The sequence below is a fragment of the Strix uralensis genome, chromosome 1, assembly GCF_047716275.1.
Source record: "Strix uralensis isolate ZFMK-TIS-50842 chromosome 1, bStrUra1, whole genome shotgun sequence".
In the NCBI taxonomy this organism is placed as follows: domain Eukaryota; kingdom Metazoa; phylum Chordata; class Aves; order Strigiformes; family Strigidae; genus Strix; species Strix uralensis.
Window position 1 is genome coordinate 117,469,264 of NC_133972.1, and position 20,406 is coordinate 117,489,669.

The 20,406-nt window shown below is 42.1% G+C and overlaps 1 protein-coding gene across 1 annotated transcript in view; it reads left to right on the top strand.

Moving 5' to 3' along the window:
* The first annotated feature begins 4,688 nt into the window (after positions 1-4,688).
* The window catches only part of PIEZO2 (piezo type mechanosensitive ion channel component 2), a 316,185-nt gene continuing 300,467 nt past the window's right edge, over positions 4,689-20,406 (top strand). Inside the window, exon 1 of the mRNA XM_074893340.1 lies at positions 4,689-4,752. Coding sequence (XP_074749441.1) covers positions 4,689-4,752 — 64 coding nt within the window. The remainder of the gene's footprint in view (positions 4,753-20,406) is intronic.

Below are 20,406 nucleotides of genomic sequence, written 5' to 3' on the forward strand. Positions count from 1 at the left end.
ACCAGCAATCAACAAGGGTTTCTATAAAAATTCTAGACAGACCCTGTTACGTGAATGGTGAAGATTAACAAAGGCTAGGAGGGGAAACAAATCAGACCTTTAGTAATGCATCTGATTTTAGAAAGTTTTCTGCAAACCCTGTGCCCAGTTCTAATTTAGCTGAAATGAACGGTGAAATTATGGATTAATGAATAGAAGATAAATCAAGCATGGGGGAAATTTGGAAGCTCCTAGGAAACTTTCACGTTCTGCTGTGGCAGATGAACATTTCTAAGGATGCCTACTCAACATACATTTGAGTGCAATGAATTTCCTTATTGTAAAGCAAGACAAGCTCATCATCTAAGAGGATAAAATACTTAGTGACTACTGCTGGTACTAGGGAATTAAACTGACTCTGAACCAAAAATCAGTTTGAACTGTTTTTTTTAACTTTTCTTGAACCAGAACTGAACTTGAATGTTATTTTGAAGTTTAGCTGACTTCATGCTGGAAGTGAACAATAACAGCTTCAGTCAGAACTGAATGTGAACTAAGTCGAAAAACTGAATTGCTTGGCTCCTGGTGGGCCACTGCACGCTGTTCCCCCAGCTGCTGACAGGTCTGAGCAGGAGGAGGACTTCCAGAATAGGTAAGAGGAGCAGGATGTTTTCGTGTAGTCTTAGGGAGCATGCATCAAGAGACATAACACAGTAGTTAATCATCACTGTAAATGTTAAAGCCATTTCCTTCCCCACAGGTCCCCAAAGCAGGACTCTCATATTGTAAGAATAACAAATATAAACCAGCTTTGTACAGCAGTGATTGCCCTGAAAAGGCTTCAGTAACTTCTCCCGCCTCTCAATGGGTCTTAATGTCTCGCCGCATCTTTGTATAGGGGAGTTTTATTTCTTCAACTGGTTTACCACTCATTTATGGAGCTCACCAACCGCATGGATTGTGTGAGAGTGTATATATACATATATATATATCTGTGTCTATATATATTTATCCGTGCACAAGCCCTTGTTACTGTTATCCTGAGTCTATGGATGTTAGAACAGTGCCATGACTTCATGATTCAAACAGCCAAAAAAGATAGCTGAGGCAATTAGATGTTTCTGAAAAGCACTATTTTGGACAGTCAGTCAGTTCAACACAGTTAATTTCAATCAGCAATTCTAACTGATTATGTTCTACCTAAGGGAATTGGTGACACAGTATATTCTGGATGCTTTTTTCCCTAGTAACTCTCTTGGCCTCTGAACTCTATTAGCTGCAACTGATTTTGCATATTGGATGAAGCAGGGACAATGTTTTTCAAAAAGTCCCCCATGTTATTGCTACAGGAAAGGCAACAAGGTGAGGTGGAGCAAAATTGTTATTTTATACAGATAAGTTCTTCTTCCCTCTCATCATTAAGGTTGAGGAACCTCCCTGCTGCTAAAATGTTTTCACCTAAAGCGAGTGTCACACACCTGGTAATGGGGGTCTGAAATCCTGGTAGTTGAAAAGAGGGGAAAGAAATGCTGGTAGGTGGTGGGATTGCTGCGTCCACTGCTAGTACATTTACTGCATGCCGTGGGACTCTGGTTTGCAGAGGGAAAGAGAAAAACTGTGTGACCCACAGTGTGATTTCACTATGTTGTATGCCCTTAGGGAAGAAGCAGCCCTCCTGCTTTATATTCAAAATGCTTTTAATGTTACTTGCAAAACTGGTAGCAGCTAAATGAACTCCTGGCTATTCTCTAGATGTTGTTCTCTATTACGTACACTTTATTCAACAGACACTTTCCCCATTAATTCAGTTTCTCTTTCTGTATTACCTATTTCAGTCAGAGTCCTATGCTTTATAGTTTCCATGCTGGCTAATAGTGCTCCTCCAGTTTTCAGGTTAATGCATTTACTGTTCCTGTCAACAGCTGAACTACAGAAGGTGTACATGGTTCTCGATAAGGCTTCACATTTTTTTTTATACTTCTCACTACTACAGAGGTACGGCTGGACAATGGATGTCTCGTTGTTCTCTCAAAATTATGTGTATGTGAAGAGTTAACTCCCTGCAGCTGTGGGGAAAAAATGTCATTGAAACGAAAGACGTTTTAGCCAAAAGGTGGCACTGCGGCTGCATAGATTCTGCAGTAGATGAGCAGTCTGGCAGACGGTAACAAGCCACTCAATACATGTATTTTAACTCCGCTTTTCATACCTTGTGAACGGTAAGTATTGAAAACTGGCTAATTATTTCCCAAACATTAGAATAAAATCAGTGCTTCAGGAAGCAGACAATTTGGTAACTGTACTATAAAAGTAATAAATACTTTATCCTTGCTTTAGTGAATCTGAACAACTGAATAAAAACCCCAAATCAATATCTGAAAATGTGCTGCCAGAGTGCACAATATTTCAGCTATGCATGTATCCTACACATACAGACTACTCCTATTAACTGCTTGCTTTGTAGCCTCTAAGGCAAGGAGAGCTTCCTTACTAACTTGGAGTTTTTGAGACAGATCCTGTGGTCTTAAAACAATGCTGGGGTTGACTTTACCGTGAGCTGATCAGATATTTCATTAGCAGATTAAGTACTACTGGATCCTAGTGAGTTACCATTTACAGATGTGATCACTAGGCATATTCACAAAGATCGATGTGTACAGAAACCTACAGCAGAAGACTGAGAATCAAATATCCAGGGTTGGTTTGTTGCTGAGATGTCCGGGTGAGCTGCACTGGGCCCAAATGTGGGAAGGGAGGGAGGGAACGATCCCGGGCTGTGCCCCGCTGCTGAGTTAAGGTGTCACTTTCGTCCTGCTGGGACAGGGCTCCATTACAATCTCTGACAGATGTTACACTGAAACTCCGCGCACACACTCGTGTCTAAGTGTGAAGTGACCGTACCTCTTCAGAGGAGGCTTAGGCTCTTTGTGATATGGGACCTTCGTGTTACGGGTCCTTTCAATGGACCTGCTAGGCACATTGAATTAGTGCCTGCAGCTAATTTTTCTCAGCTTTCCTGAGCATTTTCATATATGTAAGTCTGGAGTTGGACTTTCCAAATATACTAGTATCAGTTAGCCTGTTATGTAACATTTGAATATCTGAATAATTGCCATTATTCATAAAACAAAAATCAGATATCCCCACGGCTCAACGCATACCATTTGAACCCCCAAACCACAAAGTTTTTCTTTTTTCTTTAAAAGACCCTTTGTATTTTCCTGTGAGTCACACTCATGTTTGCAAACATTTTTCTCTGCAACCAGGATACGGAAATTATTTTTCTTTTGTAAAAGCACCTGAAAGCAAAGGATGCTTAAGTAATTTTGAGTCAAAAAGTCAGGACTTCAAGAGCAAATCTAGGACTTCTTAAGTTTGAAGTAAGGCTGGATGAGGTCCTTCACCAGGAAGAATCACTAAGAATTTACGTTAATGACCACAGGGTCACTGCTCCCGCTTTCTCCCACTCCAGATCTTGCACGAGAGCAAAGCGTTACCTCCAGCACTGCCCCCACGAAGAGGATGTTCTCTCTAAACTTGCCTCATTTAAGTGGGAGGAATTCCAGTATACTGCTGAAGTTTACTTGTATTTTTACTTTTACTTGTATTAATAACAACATTAATAACGTTTATAGCATCACTATTTTGACCCCAACTATTAGGTTTATTCAGCACACACACAGGGACACACCAGCTGAACCTTGAAACTGCCCCTTTAAACCCACAGCACTTTCTAACCAGCGCCGTATTTTAAAGGGTAAAAAGCTTTCCAGAAAAGTCAAATACATTCCAGCGACCGCAGATCTTTTTTTTTTTTTTTTTTTTTTTTTTTTTTCCCAGGCGACAATTTTCTCGTGGACCTAAACACGCTGCTGAAACCTGGGGCGGGAAATAAACAAATCAGAGAAAACTGCTCCCCCACTCAAGAAAAAACAAACCAATAAAAATGTAAGCGAAAAAATTGTTAAAAGTGAAAAAAAAAAAAAAATCCGGTAAAAACCCCCCCAGAACAACACAAAAAGAAGCCTTCAGGAAAAAAAGAAGCCTTAAGGAAAAACATTAAAATTTTAAGCGCAGGGCCGGCGCCGGCTGGGGGGTGGCAGCGCGGTGGCCGGACGGTCCCCGCGGCGCGGAGGGGGCGCGCAGGCAGCGGGCGCGGTCGGGCGGAGGCAGGGGCAGGGGCAGGGGCAGGGGCTGGGGCTGGGGCTGGGGCTGGGGCTGGGGCTGGGGCTGGGGCTGGGCAGGGGCAGGCAGCGCGCGCCCGGCCCCCTCGCGGCGTGGCGCGGCCCGGCCCCGTCGGGGCGGGGCGTGGGGAAGTTTGATCGCGCGGGGCGCGCCGTGGGGTGCCGCCGGCTGGGCAAGGGAAGGGAAAGGGAAAAGGGGGGGGGGGGGTGCGTCCCGTTCCGCGCTGCCGGCGGAGGGAAGGAAGGAGGGCGGGAGGGGGCGGTGGGGGGAGCCCCGAGGGGGCGGGCGTGTGCGTGCCCCGGGGCCGGGGGTGCGGCGCGGCGCTGGTTGCATGGGCTGCCGCCGGGATGCGGCGGGAGGCGTGAGGCGGCGCGGCTGAGGCGAGGCGAGAGGCGAGAGGGAGGCGAGAGGCGAGGAGGAGGAGGGGGCCGGGCGATGCTCCGCCGCCGCGGCGGCTCCGCGCACCGGCGGACCTAGGAGCGGCGGGGGCGCGCAGAGAGGGACGGCTCTCCGGCCCCGCCGCGATGGCCACCGAGGTGGTGTGCGGGCTCACCTTCCGGCTGCTGCTGCCCGTGTGCCTGACTGCCGGTACGTCCCTCCCTCCGTCCGTCGGTGGGTCGCCGGGCGGGTGCGCGTCCCGGGGCCGCGGGACCGGACTCGCCGCCCGCCGGGCCGGCGGCTCGGGAGATGCTCCGCTCTCCTGCCTCGCGGCGGCTCCCACATTCCTCTGTTTCCCCAAGAAACTTTAAAATTCGCAGCTCCCCCCGATTTCTTAGCTATTTGTTGTTGTTATTATTAATTTTTGTTGTTGTTGTTGTTGCTGTCCGCCCGGAGGTGCGGGGCTCGCACGTGTGGCGGGGCTCGGCTCGCTGCCGCCCACCGGCTGCGCGGCGCTGCGCGGGGCTCCGCGGCTCTTCGCTCGGAAAAACTGCCGCTGGCTCCTGCGCCCCGCGTCGCCCCGCGTCCCCGGGGGAGGCGTGAGAGAAAGGAGGGTGCAGTGCTCGGCCTCCGGGCATTCGGGTTCATATGCCGTGTCAAGCTTTCGGGGGTGCTCTGTAAAAGCGGGGAGTGAGGGTCTGTCAGAAGGAGCAAGTTCTCTCATTTACAGAGGTTTCCAGGAGGGAGATTTTTCTTATTTTGAGAGAGAGAAATTTCAGTTTATTAAATCGCGTTACTTAGCAGGCGGCCATCCGAGAAACGAATTATTTTTGGATGGAGAACTGTGGTGTCCAGCCATGGGTGAATATGTTAATATTAATCCATGCCCTCCGCACAATTTGAAAATAAAATTCCGAATAAGCAACGATTACACTTTAGATGGGTAGGACGGCCGGCTCGCCGCGAAAGCCGCGGTTGCGGAGCGCGGCTCGGCCGGGGCCGGTGCCCGCCGGGGCTGCGGGGCGGGCGTGGGGAAAGCGGAGGCTCGGCGCTGGTGCCCACCACCCCCTCGGCGCGCCGCCCCGCGCATCCTCCGCGGGCGGCGGAGCGGTGCCGGCCGCACCTTGCGCGGCCGCCGCGGGGCTCCCGGGCCGGGTCCCGGCCGGCGCCAGCCCCTTCCCGGCGGCGCGGAGCTCTGCGCGCAACGCGGTGGCTGTGGGAGACCCATCTGCAGGGCTGCAGCTCTCCGTGCGGCCTCGCCGGCCGCCCAGGACAGGGCTGCCCAGCGTCTCCCCCCCCGCCCACCTCTGAAACACGCAGCCTTTGCCCTTGACAAACCCCGTGGTGGCCCGGCCAAGGCCGCTCGATCTCAGCATCGTCCCTGCAGCTTGCCCGGGGGGTGCCCCGCGCTCTCGCCCCAGGTGCCCTCCGCTGCCTCTGACTTCTTCGGGAAGGACGCGGACCCCATCCTCAGCCCCGCCAGGGGCATGCGGGACCCGGGTCGCTCCCTGGTGCCTCGCGGTGTGCAGCCCCTCTTGCTTGCACAGACTGGGACTGAAAATTCATTTTTTTTCCCCATCGTTTTGCTTGAGGTGGTGTGGTGGGTCCTGTTAGCAGGCTTCTACAAAGGGTGAGACGGAGGCAGCTTTCCAGCCTGCCGCCAGCACCTGCACCCCCGTTCCAAAGCCCGTGGCCTCCCTGCAGGTGCCCAGCTCTGCTCTCAGTGGCCACCGCTGGGGCTGGGGAGGCCACGGTTCCCCAGGCCCACGGCAGCAGGTGAGGGGCCCCTGCCTGCTTTGATGCCGTCCCTGTGCGACCGGGTGTGGGTGCCTTTGTGGCCGGTGTGTGGGAACGCTGGGTGCGGAGAAGCTGGGTGCTGGTGGATGGGGCAGGCGGTGGGTTGCCCTCGAGGCCAAGGGGTGCGGGTACCACACAGGTCTTTCAATGCCAGGGTTGGGCACAGGGCACCCCCTGCTTGAAACCTGTTGGGCCTCATCCATATTTTCTTTACACTTGTGAAAGATGGTTGGATTATGGGTGAGGATGAAATTGCTGGAAAGTCACATGGGGAGAGGGAAAGATTCTAGAAAATAAATTGTGTTCAGGTGGAATTATATTATTCTAATAATATACTCTAATATACTCTAATAATATACTCTAATAATATAACATAATATCTACCCATGGTATTAAAATAGTAGAGGTATTGTTCTGTCAGGTGCTCAGTCTGGTTCTTGCCAAACTCTTTCTGTACCAAAACAAGTTCAGATAAAATTGTTTTGCTGTCCTGATTCCTGATATTTAGTAATGCAGAGGTACTTTCGCATTGCAGTAATCCCTCCACAGATGAGAACTGATGTTGTCATGAATTGCTTATGGTCGTAAATCTTACTCCTCTGAAGATTAATAGAAATATAAAACCTGAAGGAGGGACTTCCCATCTTGAGGATGAAAAAGAAATCCCACTGCGGAGCTCTTGGTTTTGGACCTAGTGATCTTGTTCAGTTGGATTTGAGAGAGGAATCAGTAAACAGCTGACAAAACAGCTTTTCTCTTACCTTAATTTACTGTGTCTGTAGGTGTTATTCTTTTCCCCTTTACAAGCTGTTAGCAGAGTCCTCACTAAGGTGAAACCTAGTGCAGCCTGCTTCACTTCTCCACTTCTCTTGCGTCTGCACCTGAGTTATCCCTGAGCCAATGCTCTCCTCCTTTCCAAAGCATCAAGGAAGTGTTTCATGGGCTTCTGGAAAAAGGCTTTTTAGAGCTCATATATCACAGTGATGGTTTTTTGTATGACTTACGGTGAGGTTACATCCGCAGCTGAAAAGCTGCCACGAGGACTCACTGCGCAGAGTGATGCCTTGTGTCTCCTACCCCTGTCTGGGCAGTAAATGTGTCTGGCAGTGCTAAAAGGGTGGAAATACAGAGTTGTTCTTTTGGTTCAGAATCTGTGCTTGTGTGCTTTTAAAATGCTAGATTACTGTAGTTTCTTGTGATATAATTTGCCTTTCTGTTTCTAAGAGTAGAAAGTAACAAGGTTGGAGAGCCCTGACGAGGTGTGTGAGGCAAAGGCAGCTGTGGCAAACTCATTAAAAATAACACATCTGCTAACACATCTGCTAAGCTAAAAGGTGATTCTTTAAATACTTTAAAAATGGTTAATGCTTTAAATCCTTAATACTTTAAATACTTTCTTTTAAAAGTAAGTAAAACTATATACTAATGCAAAGATAACTTGCTGGTATGAAATACTTTCCAAGCACTGATTAAGTACCATGTAACTGAGAAAACAGAATTCCTTGTAAGAATTTTTTAGGATCAGATCTGTAGCACTGATGAGTGTAATCTTGTGCAGGTAAGCCTAGATGTATCCATTTAATGCTCAGGAATGACATGTCTTAAGTGTCTGTTGAAGACAGAAAATTTAACATGTAAAAAATGAAAGACTTTGAAGAAGCAAACGCTGATTGTAGGCTTATGACTTAAGAGTTGATCCACTGTCGTGTTATTTTCATGATAAAAATCTTGTGTTCAGTCTGATGCGGACCTAGAGCTTAAATGATAACTCACAGTAATGTGAAACTTCCTTGCAAATAAAGTACTGTGTTCCATATTAAAACAGAGAGAGTTGGATCTGTTGGGGTTTTTTTTTTTTTTTAGTGAGATTACTGCAATGTGATGTTTTCCTGCATCATAGTGGTACAGTGCTGAAAAAACAAATAAGAAAATGGAGGAGAGGTAGCTTTTGGCACTGGTGGTGGGAAGTGGGCTTTTTGTGTTTTGTTTTTTAAAGCTTGAGCCTTGGCATGAGCCTGTCTTTTTTTGTTACTCATATGAACGTGAAACACGCAAAATGTGATTTGTCTCTCTGAAGTAAGGCATCAGAGCAATCTTTTGCTAATTGCTTTCTTTGGTTTATAAACTTGAACCACAAAGCTGTGGTTTACATCACTTGATAACAATTTTTAATTATTCTGCTTCCAATTGTTTTACTTCACACACAATTTATTAGTTTTCTTTTAAGCAAAATATTATTATTTTCAAATGGGGTGCTGGGAAAGAAATGCTTAGAGAGAACAGCTTTCTCTGGTTTTTGAGTGATGCTGCTGGCTGGATTGCATGTTACCAGCAAATCGGCTTCGGTGAGCTAGCTGCCTGGCCCAAGCCCTTCTGAGAAGTTACACTTGCTTTCTGAACTCCTGAATTTTGACCGAGATGAAGTAAGAATTGTAGGAGTTTCTAAGAAGTTGGGGCTTTTTTGAGAGGGTGAGCACAGGTATCAGTGTTTAGTAAGTGATGTCAGGTAAAAAGAAAATACTTTAAAGTTTTTGTAGGCGACAGAGTTCAGATACTAGTTGGAAGTTTTCACTTGTTTCTTCAAGCCGAATCTTTGAACTGGTATATAGCGGGAATTGCTTTTTCTTCTCCTTTCAGTGACCGTGATTAATCAGAATGGTACTGAATGAATCAGAATGGTCATCTCTTCAGAATATAAGTAATGTGTTACAGAGAATATTTTTTTGAAACATACACAGTATTTTCAAAACCACGTGTACTCAATTGTTGGAAGTGCCTCAGTGGGACTGAGGTCCTTGTTCTGCCTTGGAAGGAAAAAGTAGATTCCGGCAGGCTTGGGTGCTCTTTGACTTTTATCCCCAAATTAACAAGTATTGGTGAAAACTTTGGAGGGAAATATCTTCATTACTATGTTAATGGATACTAAAATGCTATTAAAAGTATGTGCTTTAAAGAGTATTTCAGAATCCAGTACCTCCCTATATGTTTTGAGGGTTGGAATTATTACTATTCACATTTTCCATAGACAGAACGAGTTGATCAACTTTGTAATATTAAGGCAACTCTGTGGGGGCAGTGAATGATGCCATGCTTGGAATATTATTTTTTGGGTGCTTGTTGTTAATTTCACTGGAGGTGGTTGTTTCAAAATGATAGTACAATATGACATTGTTTTGCAGTTTTCAGGTGACTGAATGATTTTTATGTGTCAGTCTGTACAGGTGATGTCAAGGTGATGACAAAGCGAGTTGTGATGCGGGACCGTTTGGACTAGAGAGTAATTTGCGTACTGACGTTGTGTGTGACTGTATATATGTGGATATGTATGTATATATACATATCTAAAACACTGACATATTTTTAAAGTTGAAATAAACTTTGCATAGGCAGCAAGAGTGCTGCTTGTTATGCTCTAAAATTGGCCAGTTACTGAAAAGAAGGCAAAGAAAGATCAAACTGTTGTGGGTTTTTTTTTTCATTATGGTGGCATTGGGGAATATTTATTATGATGTACTGAGAAGAATGATAGGGAACAGCATGAGAGAGATTCACATAGGCTTCCTGTTACATTTTAAAACTCTGTTGTTGTCCCAGAACACTCATAAAAATGTTAGTCACAGCAACAAAAAGTCTAGGAACCCCTTAATGGGTAGCATGCTGAAAAAAAAATTAACTTGGATGCCAGTTTGCACAAGAGATCCTAAGATGGGTGTTGGGTTTCCTTCCCCTCTTCAAATGTTTTAGAAATGTATCTGTCTTCTTTTATGAAAGGAAGTTTTGCCTAGTTCAGTGTGAGCAGGTGAAAGGTGTCAAGGGGAAGAAATATATACAACCTTGCAGGAGCAACATTTTCCAGGCTTGTAGGCACAGGGTTAGAATTTCTTGTGCATAAAACGCATATGTCATTTCAGTCTCTGTGGCTTCCATCTTAGGTCAATTAAGATCCGGAGAAAAGTGTTTTGGGGAGAGAGGGGAGGCAGCATTCGCCTGCAAGCACGATGCTGTCTCTCTTCTCTAACAGCCGTCTTGGGTTGACTGCCTTTGGTTCCCCCTAGCACACAGGCTGGGAAACTCTATTTAAAGATGCATCCCACAAAAAGTGGGAATAAAACATCACTCCTTAAGTTCTTACCATCTCTAGTTATTTATCCACTTAATGGTTAAGATGAAATAAAAGCAGAACCTATAAATTTGCAAGGCTTAGGGCTTGCCTGGTAGGTAGCTTGTTCCACAGACAGTATTGAACTTGGGAACGGAAATCAGTGGGAGGCAGCTGATTGGAGAGAGTTACTTAGAGAAAGTGAACAACTTGCCTGGTGACTGTAGGAACTGGAAAGCATTTGAATCCTTTATTTGTAGTGCTGGAGCTCATAGGTATCAGTTGCAAAGTTGCAAATCATGTCATGCATGAAATTCCCTCTCTGTCTTTTAAACTGCAGGTACAACACTGAGCCATGTTCTGTTTTTTTAATCAGAGCAGTCAAATCATAGCATGAAATGCACTACTATATGTGTTTTTGGAACAGATAACTCGTTTTTTCTGAGGATGTTTCTGAGGGAGGTCGAGGAAGAGAATGGTACTGTTATTGCACCTGTACATGTGTAGCCACAGTGGTCTTTCATTTCAGGTAGTTTGCTAAAAGTCCAAAAATGTGGGAAACAAATACTGTCAGACAGCAGGCGGGGGGAACGGAGTGCAACTGTTTTCACGACTACAGCACTAAAATAATTTTGAGCGGCAGCTTTACCACCATGTCAGTTGGAGTAGTGGAGTTGCAAATGCTGGCAAAAGCAGATCAGAATGGCTGACATTGCTAAAAGGACTCTTGGAAAGGAATATCATTAAATGGATCATATCTGAGAGGGACTTCAAATGTGCTCCTTCATACCAGTAAAATCCTTTTCACATGCATGTAAAGCTGCTGGGTGTTTGCACTCCAGTTTTTCTTCTTTACATCTCTTTTCTCTTTTCACATTGAAATGATAGCCCTTGTGAAGCTGAAGGATCTTATTTTCAGGATAATGTTTCTCTTGAAGAACATCAGTGACTACTTTCTCCTGTTGGACTGCAGCACTCTAAGAAACAGGCTGTTTGCTTTCTATCATGGAGAATGATGTTAGCAAGTGCTAATTAGTGAAAGAGTACGTGTAGTCAAGTAGACTGTACAAGCCTTTGTAATATTTTAGGCACTTCTAAAGATACTGTAAGTATGACTTGCTAAGCTAGTAAAAGGCTGTATAGTGAGGGTTCTTTGTGCTGCAGCACATTGATCAATATTTGTAACTAAATCAATTCAGGTTTGTTTTCTAGGGTAAAAGTTTTCTGTAACATTACTTTTGTGGTGGTCACAGGTCTTCATGCTGTCATCTTGACAGATCTTTGAAGCTAAGCAGGTCAGAGGCTGGCACCATGCACATACATTTTCATAAAAAGTGCAGGTGTTGCTGTCAGGAACATTAGTGACAGAGTTGTCTTATTCTTGTACTGAGAGAAACTGGTATACTGGGGTTTGTTTTGTCAGATGAACCATCTTAAGATTTTGAATATTATAAAAAAAAAGTCCATGAGTTGAATTATATAATACCTTTATTTTGGTGTGCTTGTTGGAAGTGTATCCTTTGATGCATTACGTTCAGGATGTGGTTGAATTAATGCACTTCTCTTCTCCTGAGAGTCTACCTGTCCATTTCCCGTCTTGAGTAGGCAGTTGTAAAACCTGAATGTCACATTAAGGTTGCTATTCTGTATCTTAATTTCTTTTATATCTTTAATTCCAAGCTGCAGTGTTAGCTTTGATAATATCCTGTAGCAATGAATTCTGTGGGTGAAATCCACCCTGAATAAAAAGGAGTACTCTTTAATTCGTTTTCAGTTTGTTGCCTTAGTAAATAATCCTTTGGATGGGAAAAAGTATGTATAATCACTTAAATCAACAACAGTCTAGTGTTCTATTTACCCTAACACTTTAGAATAACATTTGCAAGACATAAAATCAACCGTTAAGATTAACTGTAGAAATTAACAGCTCTGAGTTTCCTATCAATTGTCCAGTTCTGAAGAGAAAGGGATGAGGATTATGTAAATCTGCCTTTCCCATAAATAAAGAGTTTTAGGACACTGTATTTTTACAATTTGAATCATTAGAGAGTGGAGTGTAGCACTTCTCTGAGCTCATTCATGTAGTCTTCAGTTTGGAGGCTCTTTTGGAAATGAAGTAAAACTTAAAGAAGTGAGTCTGCGTGTTTGTGAGTGATACACTAATCACTCCCTTTTTGGCAAAATATTATAAAGTGCGGAATTGCAGACATTACATACTCTGTCTACTGTGTCCAAGCCACTGATTTGTTAATGCAGCTTGACAGAACCATAACTTAAACCTGAAGTATTTAAGTGGTATTAGAGTGAGGGTCAATTGTGCCCCTTGTTCAGAAGTTGCATGGGAGACTGAAAATTATTTCCTCAACAGATAAAGGGGTGTGTTCTGAACTCTCACTGTTCTGAGGGATACTATGTGGGTAAAGAGATGCTAAACAAGTGCTGTTTTTTCCCTAGTCATGATAATACCACTCAATAAACTGTATGCTCATGGGTTTTTTTGGTAAAAGACATGCTATTAGAGAAATTAGCTCCTGGCTAATTTGAGGAACATTGAACTCCTTTTGCTAGCAGTTGTGTATTCCAAGTTGCAAGTATATGTTTGGCCTTTAACTTTAGTTTAGCTTTTGTGAAATGCAGATTGAGGTTGCAAAGGCTCAGAAGGGAATGATCAGTGAAACATATTGGATAGCCAGTGTATCCCCAACCTTGTAATCTGAAAGTACGCCTTTCCCCAAATTGATAAATCTCCAACTGTAAAATGTGATGCTGGTTACAGCATTATGTGTCACTGATATTGTTGATTTGCTTGCCTAGGAGATGACCTGCTAACCTCTAGCAAGCAAGTACAGTGACATTTACTCTGAATTTCATTGTAACACATGCTCATATATTGGAAAATGTCTGGAACATGCAAAATGTTTGCATAGTGGCTGCACCTGTTTGTGTTGCGTTTTACTTCCCTTGTTATATTTGTGGCTTTTTATGACATCTTTCAGAATAGCAGTTTCCTGGTCACTTGAGAATAGATTAATTCATAAGCCAAAGGCAAGTGAGGAAAATTTGTCTCCATAAATCCTGATTTATGTAGAAAACTTTTACTGCCATAAATAAATATGAGCTCATGTTTTCATTTTGTTGGCCTACTTCTATGAGAGTATTGTTAAACAGTATTCATAGCTGTAATGCGATTGCTAAAATGTGTTTCAATTCATTGGTCCTTCACTCACTGCTTAGAATTTTAAAGACCTATCCTATTACATTCCTTAATAACCACTGCATTTTTTGATACATGATTACATCCACTTCTACCAGACAACAACCTAAAGGAAACATGTTTTAACCTTTTGAAACTTTAGAGACCAGACTTTCTGGGACATGTGTATTGCAGGGCATGTTTTAGAAGGAGTGCACTTTCAGTTGCAAGCATGGAATTAAAATTACTTTTTATATTTTTGCATGAGTCATTGATAACATCATAATTTTCTTTGATGGCAATAATTGTATGTTTCTGTGTAGAAAATCATAGAGAAATATTTACACCTTTTCTAAATGCTAGATTATAAAATTGTTTTCTTCAGGTTGTAGTGCTGTCGGTCAAAGAAATTCTGCTGTGATACATGTGCTGCCAGCTAGAGAAGCTGCATGATCTTTTTGATTCTTCCTCTTCCTTCTTTCTTCTCTAGACATTTAACACATGTCAGATTACTGTTTAATTTAGAGAACAAAGTTCTGTGAAGTATGACCCATCTCTCTTATTTGTGAGCTAGGCATATGTATTTGCAGTATAGTGCTATGTAAATAAGAAATACCACTTCCATAGCTTATTTTCTCCAAATCGAAAGAAAATCAATAACCAGCTGCTTTAAAAAAACACTTTGGATAAAATGCCGTTACTCTGTTCTTAAAAACAAGGCTTCTGGTAAAATTTAGCACTTTCTTCCATCATTTCAGTGTATAATTGAGCAAAAAACACCCCAGTGTGATACCGTGTCTGTCTCTTTGTGAAAACGTGTTTCAACTGGAAAGATGATAATCTCCATAGTTCATGCTTTTCACTACGTTTCTTCTTATAAACCTGTATATAGACTTGGATGTCACATTGTCTCTGACGTTGTTGTTTGTTTTCTTCTGAAGTCTGATCAGGTCTCTTCTAACAGAACAGAACAAAAGCCTCTCCTGTGGTTTTAAAGATGTTTTATTAACTATTTTCATACATTTGCTGATTAGGGGAACTCTTTGTGATTTACTTCTAGATAAATGAGTTTCTCCTTCTTCCCTAATGTGACACGTCTTTCTTTCCCTAAGCTTTCATGCTCTTCTTACCGTATGGTACATTGGTCAGGACCTTTGATCTTTCTTGGGTAATAAGGTATGTGTCCATATTACTATAAAAATGCATTTCACTTCTTGCTTCTTGTGAGGGGCCTTTAATTTCCATGGGGTGTAATTGTGTTTGTAAATCTTCCTTATGTGAGCCTACTGCCGTGCTTGTTAGCATGGCAAATCGTACAGCTTAGCTCAGAGCTTCACTGTTTCCTTACTCTCAGATGAAACGACCTTCATATTCCCTAAGATACAGCACGGGAGACACTAATGGTTGGGGGAGAAAAACCTAGTCAGCCACACAAGTCATATTTACTCTGTACCACACAAGCCTTAAGTGTACTCCCACTTCCTTTCAAAATAAATCCAATAATTGACTTCATCCCCTTGTTTAACGGCTGGTTGCTCTTAACAGTGGGCCCTGTAATGTTTGGAAGGATTAGCGTTCAGTGATGTTTATTTTCCACCATTCTTCTGCAAATGATGTCTTTGTCATGAGAGAAGTCCCAAGTCTGAGAAAATTGACCCTATTTTACGCTTCCTCCACCCAATACAACTTTCCTCCCCAAGTTCTAATCTTTTGATTTGTTTGACCTTGAAACACAATGTCTATGTGTATACTCTGAGGCAAAATACAAGAAATACTGTGTATGTATACAATTTTATTGATATAATGTATCTTAAAATACCCTTTTGTAGTGTTTAACCTGTCATCCATTTGTTCTTATTGAACTGAGTCAACAAACTCAATCATCATGCCCATTAGTGTACATAAACATCAAACCCTGTTTCTCACAGCTTTTCATTGTCATCTGCAAATATAGCATCACAGTTGCTTGAAGACCTCTACAAATATATTTCTTGTTAATTTGTTGAAAACAAAAGTAAGTATACTCTTTTTATGTGTGTTTAAAAAGATCCTTGCAGTTTATTGTACCACTGAGATTTTAAGCAAAAATTGCTTTAAAATACAATAACCTTATGTGAAGTAAGCCACTGTCAACTTTTGGCAGCCTCAATAAGCCACTCCTGATATGTACATTTTTATCATAGCATGAAGACATACCGAGGGCTGTAAGACAACCCTGCTGTGCCACTTCGAGGGTCTAGAAATGAGGGTTGGCCTAATCACTTAAGTTGATCCCTTCCTGTGGAGAAGTCTATATTAAAATGCAAACCAGAGGTAATACACAAATCTTGTTTCCTACAACTCGGCTGCTCAGTGATGAGCTATATTAGCAATAGTAAGGAAATGGCAGATGGTCCCAAATGGTCATTAGCGTGTCCTGGAGGATGAAGCAGTTGGAGTTGCTAGAATTGCAGAAGGATATCAGGTTATTTCCTGCCTGTATTTACTGTTACTGTGGTTGGGGGAATTCGTTTGTTTCTTCCTCCTGTGGAGAAAACTGTTTTCCTCTTGCCGTTGAAATGGAAAAGTAGCGCTATTTTTCCAGCGCTACACAATACTGCAAACTGGAAGGAACAAGAAAGTCTCATTACCAGAGTATCTTGCCTGCATAATTAATGCATGTTAGTTGTTGTTGAAATACACTGAAATAAGAATGCAGCAGTTTAAAAAAAACCCAAAAAGGATGAGATAGCTAAGTCACTGAAACCAGCATCTGTTTTGAGGAGAAAGAATAATGTTCTGTGGGGCGAGTAATTCCATAGTTATTCGGTTTGGATTTCTCATACATTCTTTTGAAGCAGTTGAGGTTGGCTGCTCCCCTGCAAGGTTTCTGGGGTGATTACAGGATGGGATCTGGTCTGTCTCTGTGTTTCCCACTTCATAGCATGCCAGGCTGGAAGGCACCTGAGGAGGTCTTTTCTCCAATCTTCTGCTCGATGCAACAGTGGATTTAAACATGATTGCTCAGGGCTTTTTCCTGTTGGGTTTTGAAAGTACCTGAGAATGGAGCTCTACAACCTCTTCCGGTACTTAGCCTCACAGTGATTGGTTGGTTGGTTGGTTGGTTTTTTTTTAAATTTCTGTCTCATTTTTGATTTAAGGACCAAAGTATTTAGTCTTTACAATAAATCCTCCACTTTCCTCACATAAAAGTAGATGCCTAAGTATGTTCTTCAAGATGTTCTGGTTATGTTTTTTGGGTTTTGATTCTAAACTGTATAGCAGTGGGTCTTGGAAATCCTGCTGTGAGGAATTGTTTCTTCAGTCTTTCTCTAAACTTACTGGTACCTCAGATCTCAGAGAGTACAGTTCTCCATTCTTGGTTTTAAAAATAAATAAATTAACCACAGCCAGTATCTGTAGGGTATGTTCTGATCTGCTGTGTCTTAACACATACAGTGTGCATCCAAAGGCTCAAAAAGATTGAACTTCTGTTTCTCAGCTGGAAGTGCTGAGTATTAATGAATGCTATTCTGTAACATTGGCACAGGTATCTGTCACTGACTTGCAATGAACAGAATGATGGATTAATACAAAACCAGCACAATTTCTTCTCAATTTCAAGAACTATCCAATGCTGGCATTCTCTAAGGGGCTAACTAGCCAGTAAATTATTGGCATTATTTTCCCAGCAATCATGCTCACATACTTGAATATTTTTAATTAGTCAGTATTTCTTGTTATTCTACAAATCACTGACAGCTAATTTGTTTTAAAACCACCGGAAAAAATCAGTTCTGCATGTTTCTGTACTGCATTCTTTTCTCCTAGATGATCTCCATCTCATGTAGTATTGACAGATTACTTTTAGCAGTAGTTATTTTACTGTTGGGTTGCAATTTTGAAACAAGTATTTGAAAAGCTGGCTTGTGTTTTGGATGTATGAAACACTTGGTCCTAGTCATTCACAGAATCAGTTGTACTGAATTCTATAGATCCAGCAGAATGGTTTCCAAATTTTTGCCTGAAAACTGCAAGATTTATGTATTTCTTTGACTGTGTTTAGTTAACTGTGCTGCCGTTAGAGGGTCAACCTACTGTATATTGGAAATTCTCTTCCATAACCTCTTTCATTCTATAAGAAGCATGGGGGAAGTTGCAGTTTAACCATATGAAAAGTTGAACTGTTCATTGCGTGTAGCATAGCTAGCCTTCATTTGATAAAAGGCAGGTTACTGAAATCAGAATTTACACGTCACTACTGTTTTTCCTCCTGTTCTGTACACGTCTGCCCTTAAGTTAACAGATGATTTCAACATGGAAAACAATATCTGATGTAGTATACCTGTAGCTGCCCAGAAGACTCTTCTGAGGGCTATTTATGCTGTTAACTGTCCTAATTGTGGGAAATGTCCTCATGTCTTCCTGTAGCTTATCATTTGCATTTTTCACCATCTGCATCTGTTGCTCCTTCCCTTCTTTGAAAGATTAACACCACCTCCCATGCAACACTACAGATAAAATGTGTACTGTGTCATCTGAACATATAATTGCAGAAGCATCACACTCTGTTATTATTTTCTTTTGGTTGTCTAATTTGGCAGCCTATTTCATATGTTGCTCAAAGTGGTGTTTTATTGCGAGACCACCTTCTTTTCTAAATTTAAAACATTTAAAAAGTATATTTATATGTACAGGGAAATATCAAGATAGCGTCTGTTTTAAAAAGTGGTCTAGAAATATTGGGAATTTTAGCTTTAGAGTTTTATAAAGATTGTATAACCAAAATGTTCAAATATTTCTGATGTTCTAGCAAGTAGTGTGTGTACCTCTCCTAGCATGTGGGAGTAGAAAAAGAGCTAGAGAAGATGTGCCTTACTCTCAGAATTGCCAGACTCCATGTAATCTACTGAATTATGCTTGCCTGGGGATACCTATCCTTTTTGCAAATCAGACCTGACAATGTTTGCATCCCACGTATGTGCATAAGGAGTGAGTCAAATCTTGCATAGGTAAGGAGAAGGAGCATGTTGCAGAGTAACATTTTACGAACTTGTATTACTACTAAAGATAGTAAGGTTAATCAAGGTAAACATATGCTGTTTTCACATATAACACTTTTTTTTTTTTTTTTCCTTGAGGTGGTGCATTTAAAATGTGGCCAGGTAATTAATTCTGTTAGTAACATTTTTTTACTTGAATTGATACAGTTTTATTCTTTGACATGTTGATGTTGGTAGCTAGGATTGGTGCACATTGGTCACTTAATTGATTTTAAAACATCACTTTTCAGGTCGGCAGATTCTTTAATGTATGATACAAATGTCTTTTTTTTTTATTTTTTTATTTTTTTTAAAGTTATGATTCCCTAGGCAATTGTCCAAGAACAAGTGTTGCCAGTGCCAGAAGGTTACTCAGAAAGGCCAGTATCTTCATTCCATGAATCAGATAACATATAACATGCCATCTCATCTTAACATAGTTGAGTAAATCATAGGAAGATGTAAAACAAAATTTGAAAGAAACTGCTGTTGTTGCTGTGTTATGTAACTTGAGATAACTAATCATCAGCTTGTCATTCCCTCCATTCCCGAGCCATGTTTGTATCTAATTAGATTGTTCCTTATACATAAAATAAGAAATATCTGAGATTCAGCCTCAAAGTCAGCAGTAGCGGTCTGTGGTTAGTGTAAGACCACAAATGATGTCAATAAATTAATGATGTCATGGGTATGCACAAATAGAGGAGAAAGAGAAATTAGGAATGCAGTCTTGAGCACCAGAGAAGAAGAGTGTCTCTCATGAAGTGGTTAATCAACACTACGAGAAGATACTATCAGTGGTGTTCACAGAGCTGTTAGCACATTAGAGTGAAGTTGTTTGTTTCATGTTGTTTTTTATCAAAATTCTGGTAGAAAACATTGCCCTTCAAGGATCGCTGTCACAGACTGTAACATCATCATTTCTCCTCACAAACAAGGGAAAAAGATTCCTTAGGCTGGCAGAGTAGTCTTTGTGGCTAGCCTTTTTAACTTCTTTTTAATTTTTTTAGCTGTTCCTGTCTGGTTGTATCCAGAATAACAGACTCAGGGCCCTCAGGGATGTTGAGTGTTCTGAACAAAAACACAAGCAAATTGCCTCCATCATTTAATATCCTCCTTTGCACTTTCCGTTATGTGTTTTTGTTGGTAACCGTGTGAGATTGCTTCTTTCATTGCAGTTCATCCCAGCTCCCTGTCTGTCAGTTTTGTATTATAGTATAATTAAGCTCATTACATATTTAGATAGCTTCTGAAAGATAAATTACTAATAAGGTAGACGTAACATAATAAAAAGTGTTCAGAATCAAATCAAATCGTTTAGGTTGGAAAAGGCCTTTAAGATCATCAAGTTCAACTGTTAACCCAGCACTGCCAAGTCCACCACTAAACCATGTCCCTAAGGGCCACACATCTAAATATCTTTTAAATACCTTCAGGGATAGTGACTCAACCACTTCGCTGGGCAGCCTGTTCCAGTGCTTGACAACCCTTTCAGTGAAGATATTTTTCCTAATATCCAATCTAAATATCTCCTGGGGCAACTTGAGACTGTTTCCTCTTGTCCTATTGCTTGTAACTTGGGAGAAGAGACTGACACACACCTCGCTACAACCTCCTTTCAGGTAGTTGCAGAGAGCGATAAGGTCTCCCCTCAGCCTCCTTTTCTTCAGGCTAAACAACCCCAGTTCCCTCAGCCGATCCTTATAGGACTTGTGCTCTAGACCCTTCACCAGCTTCATTGCTCTTCTTTGGAC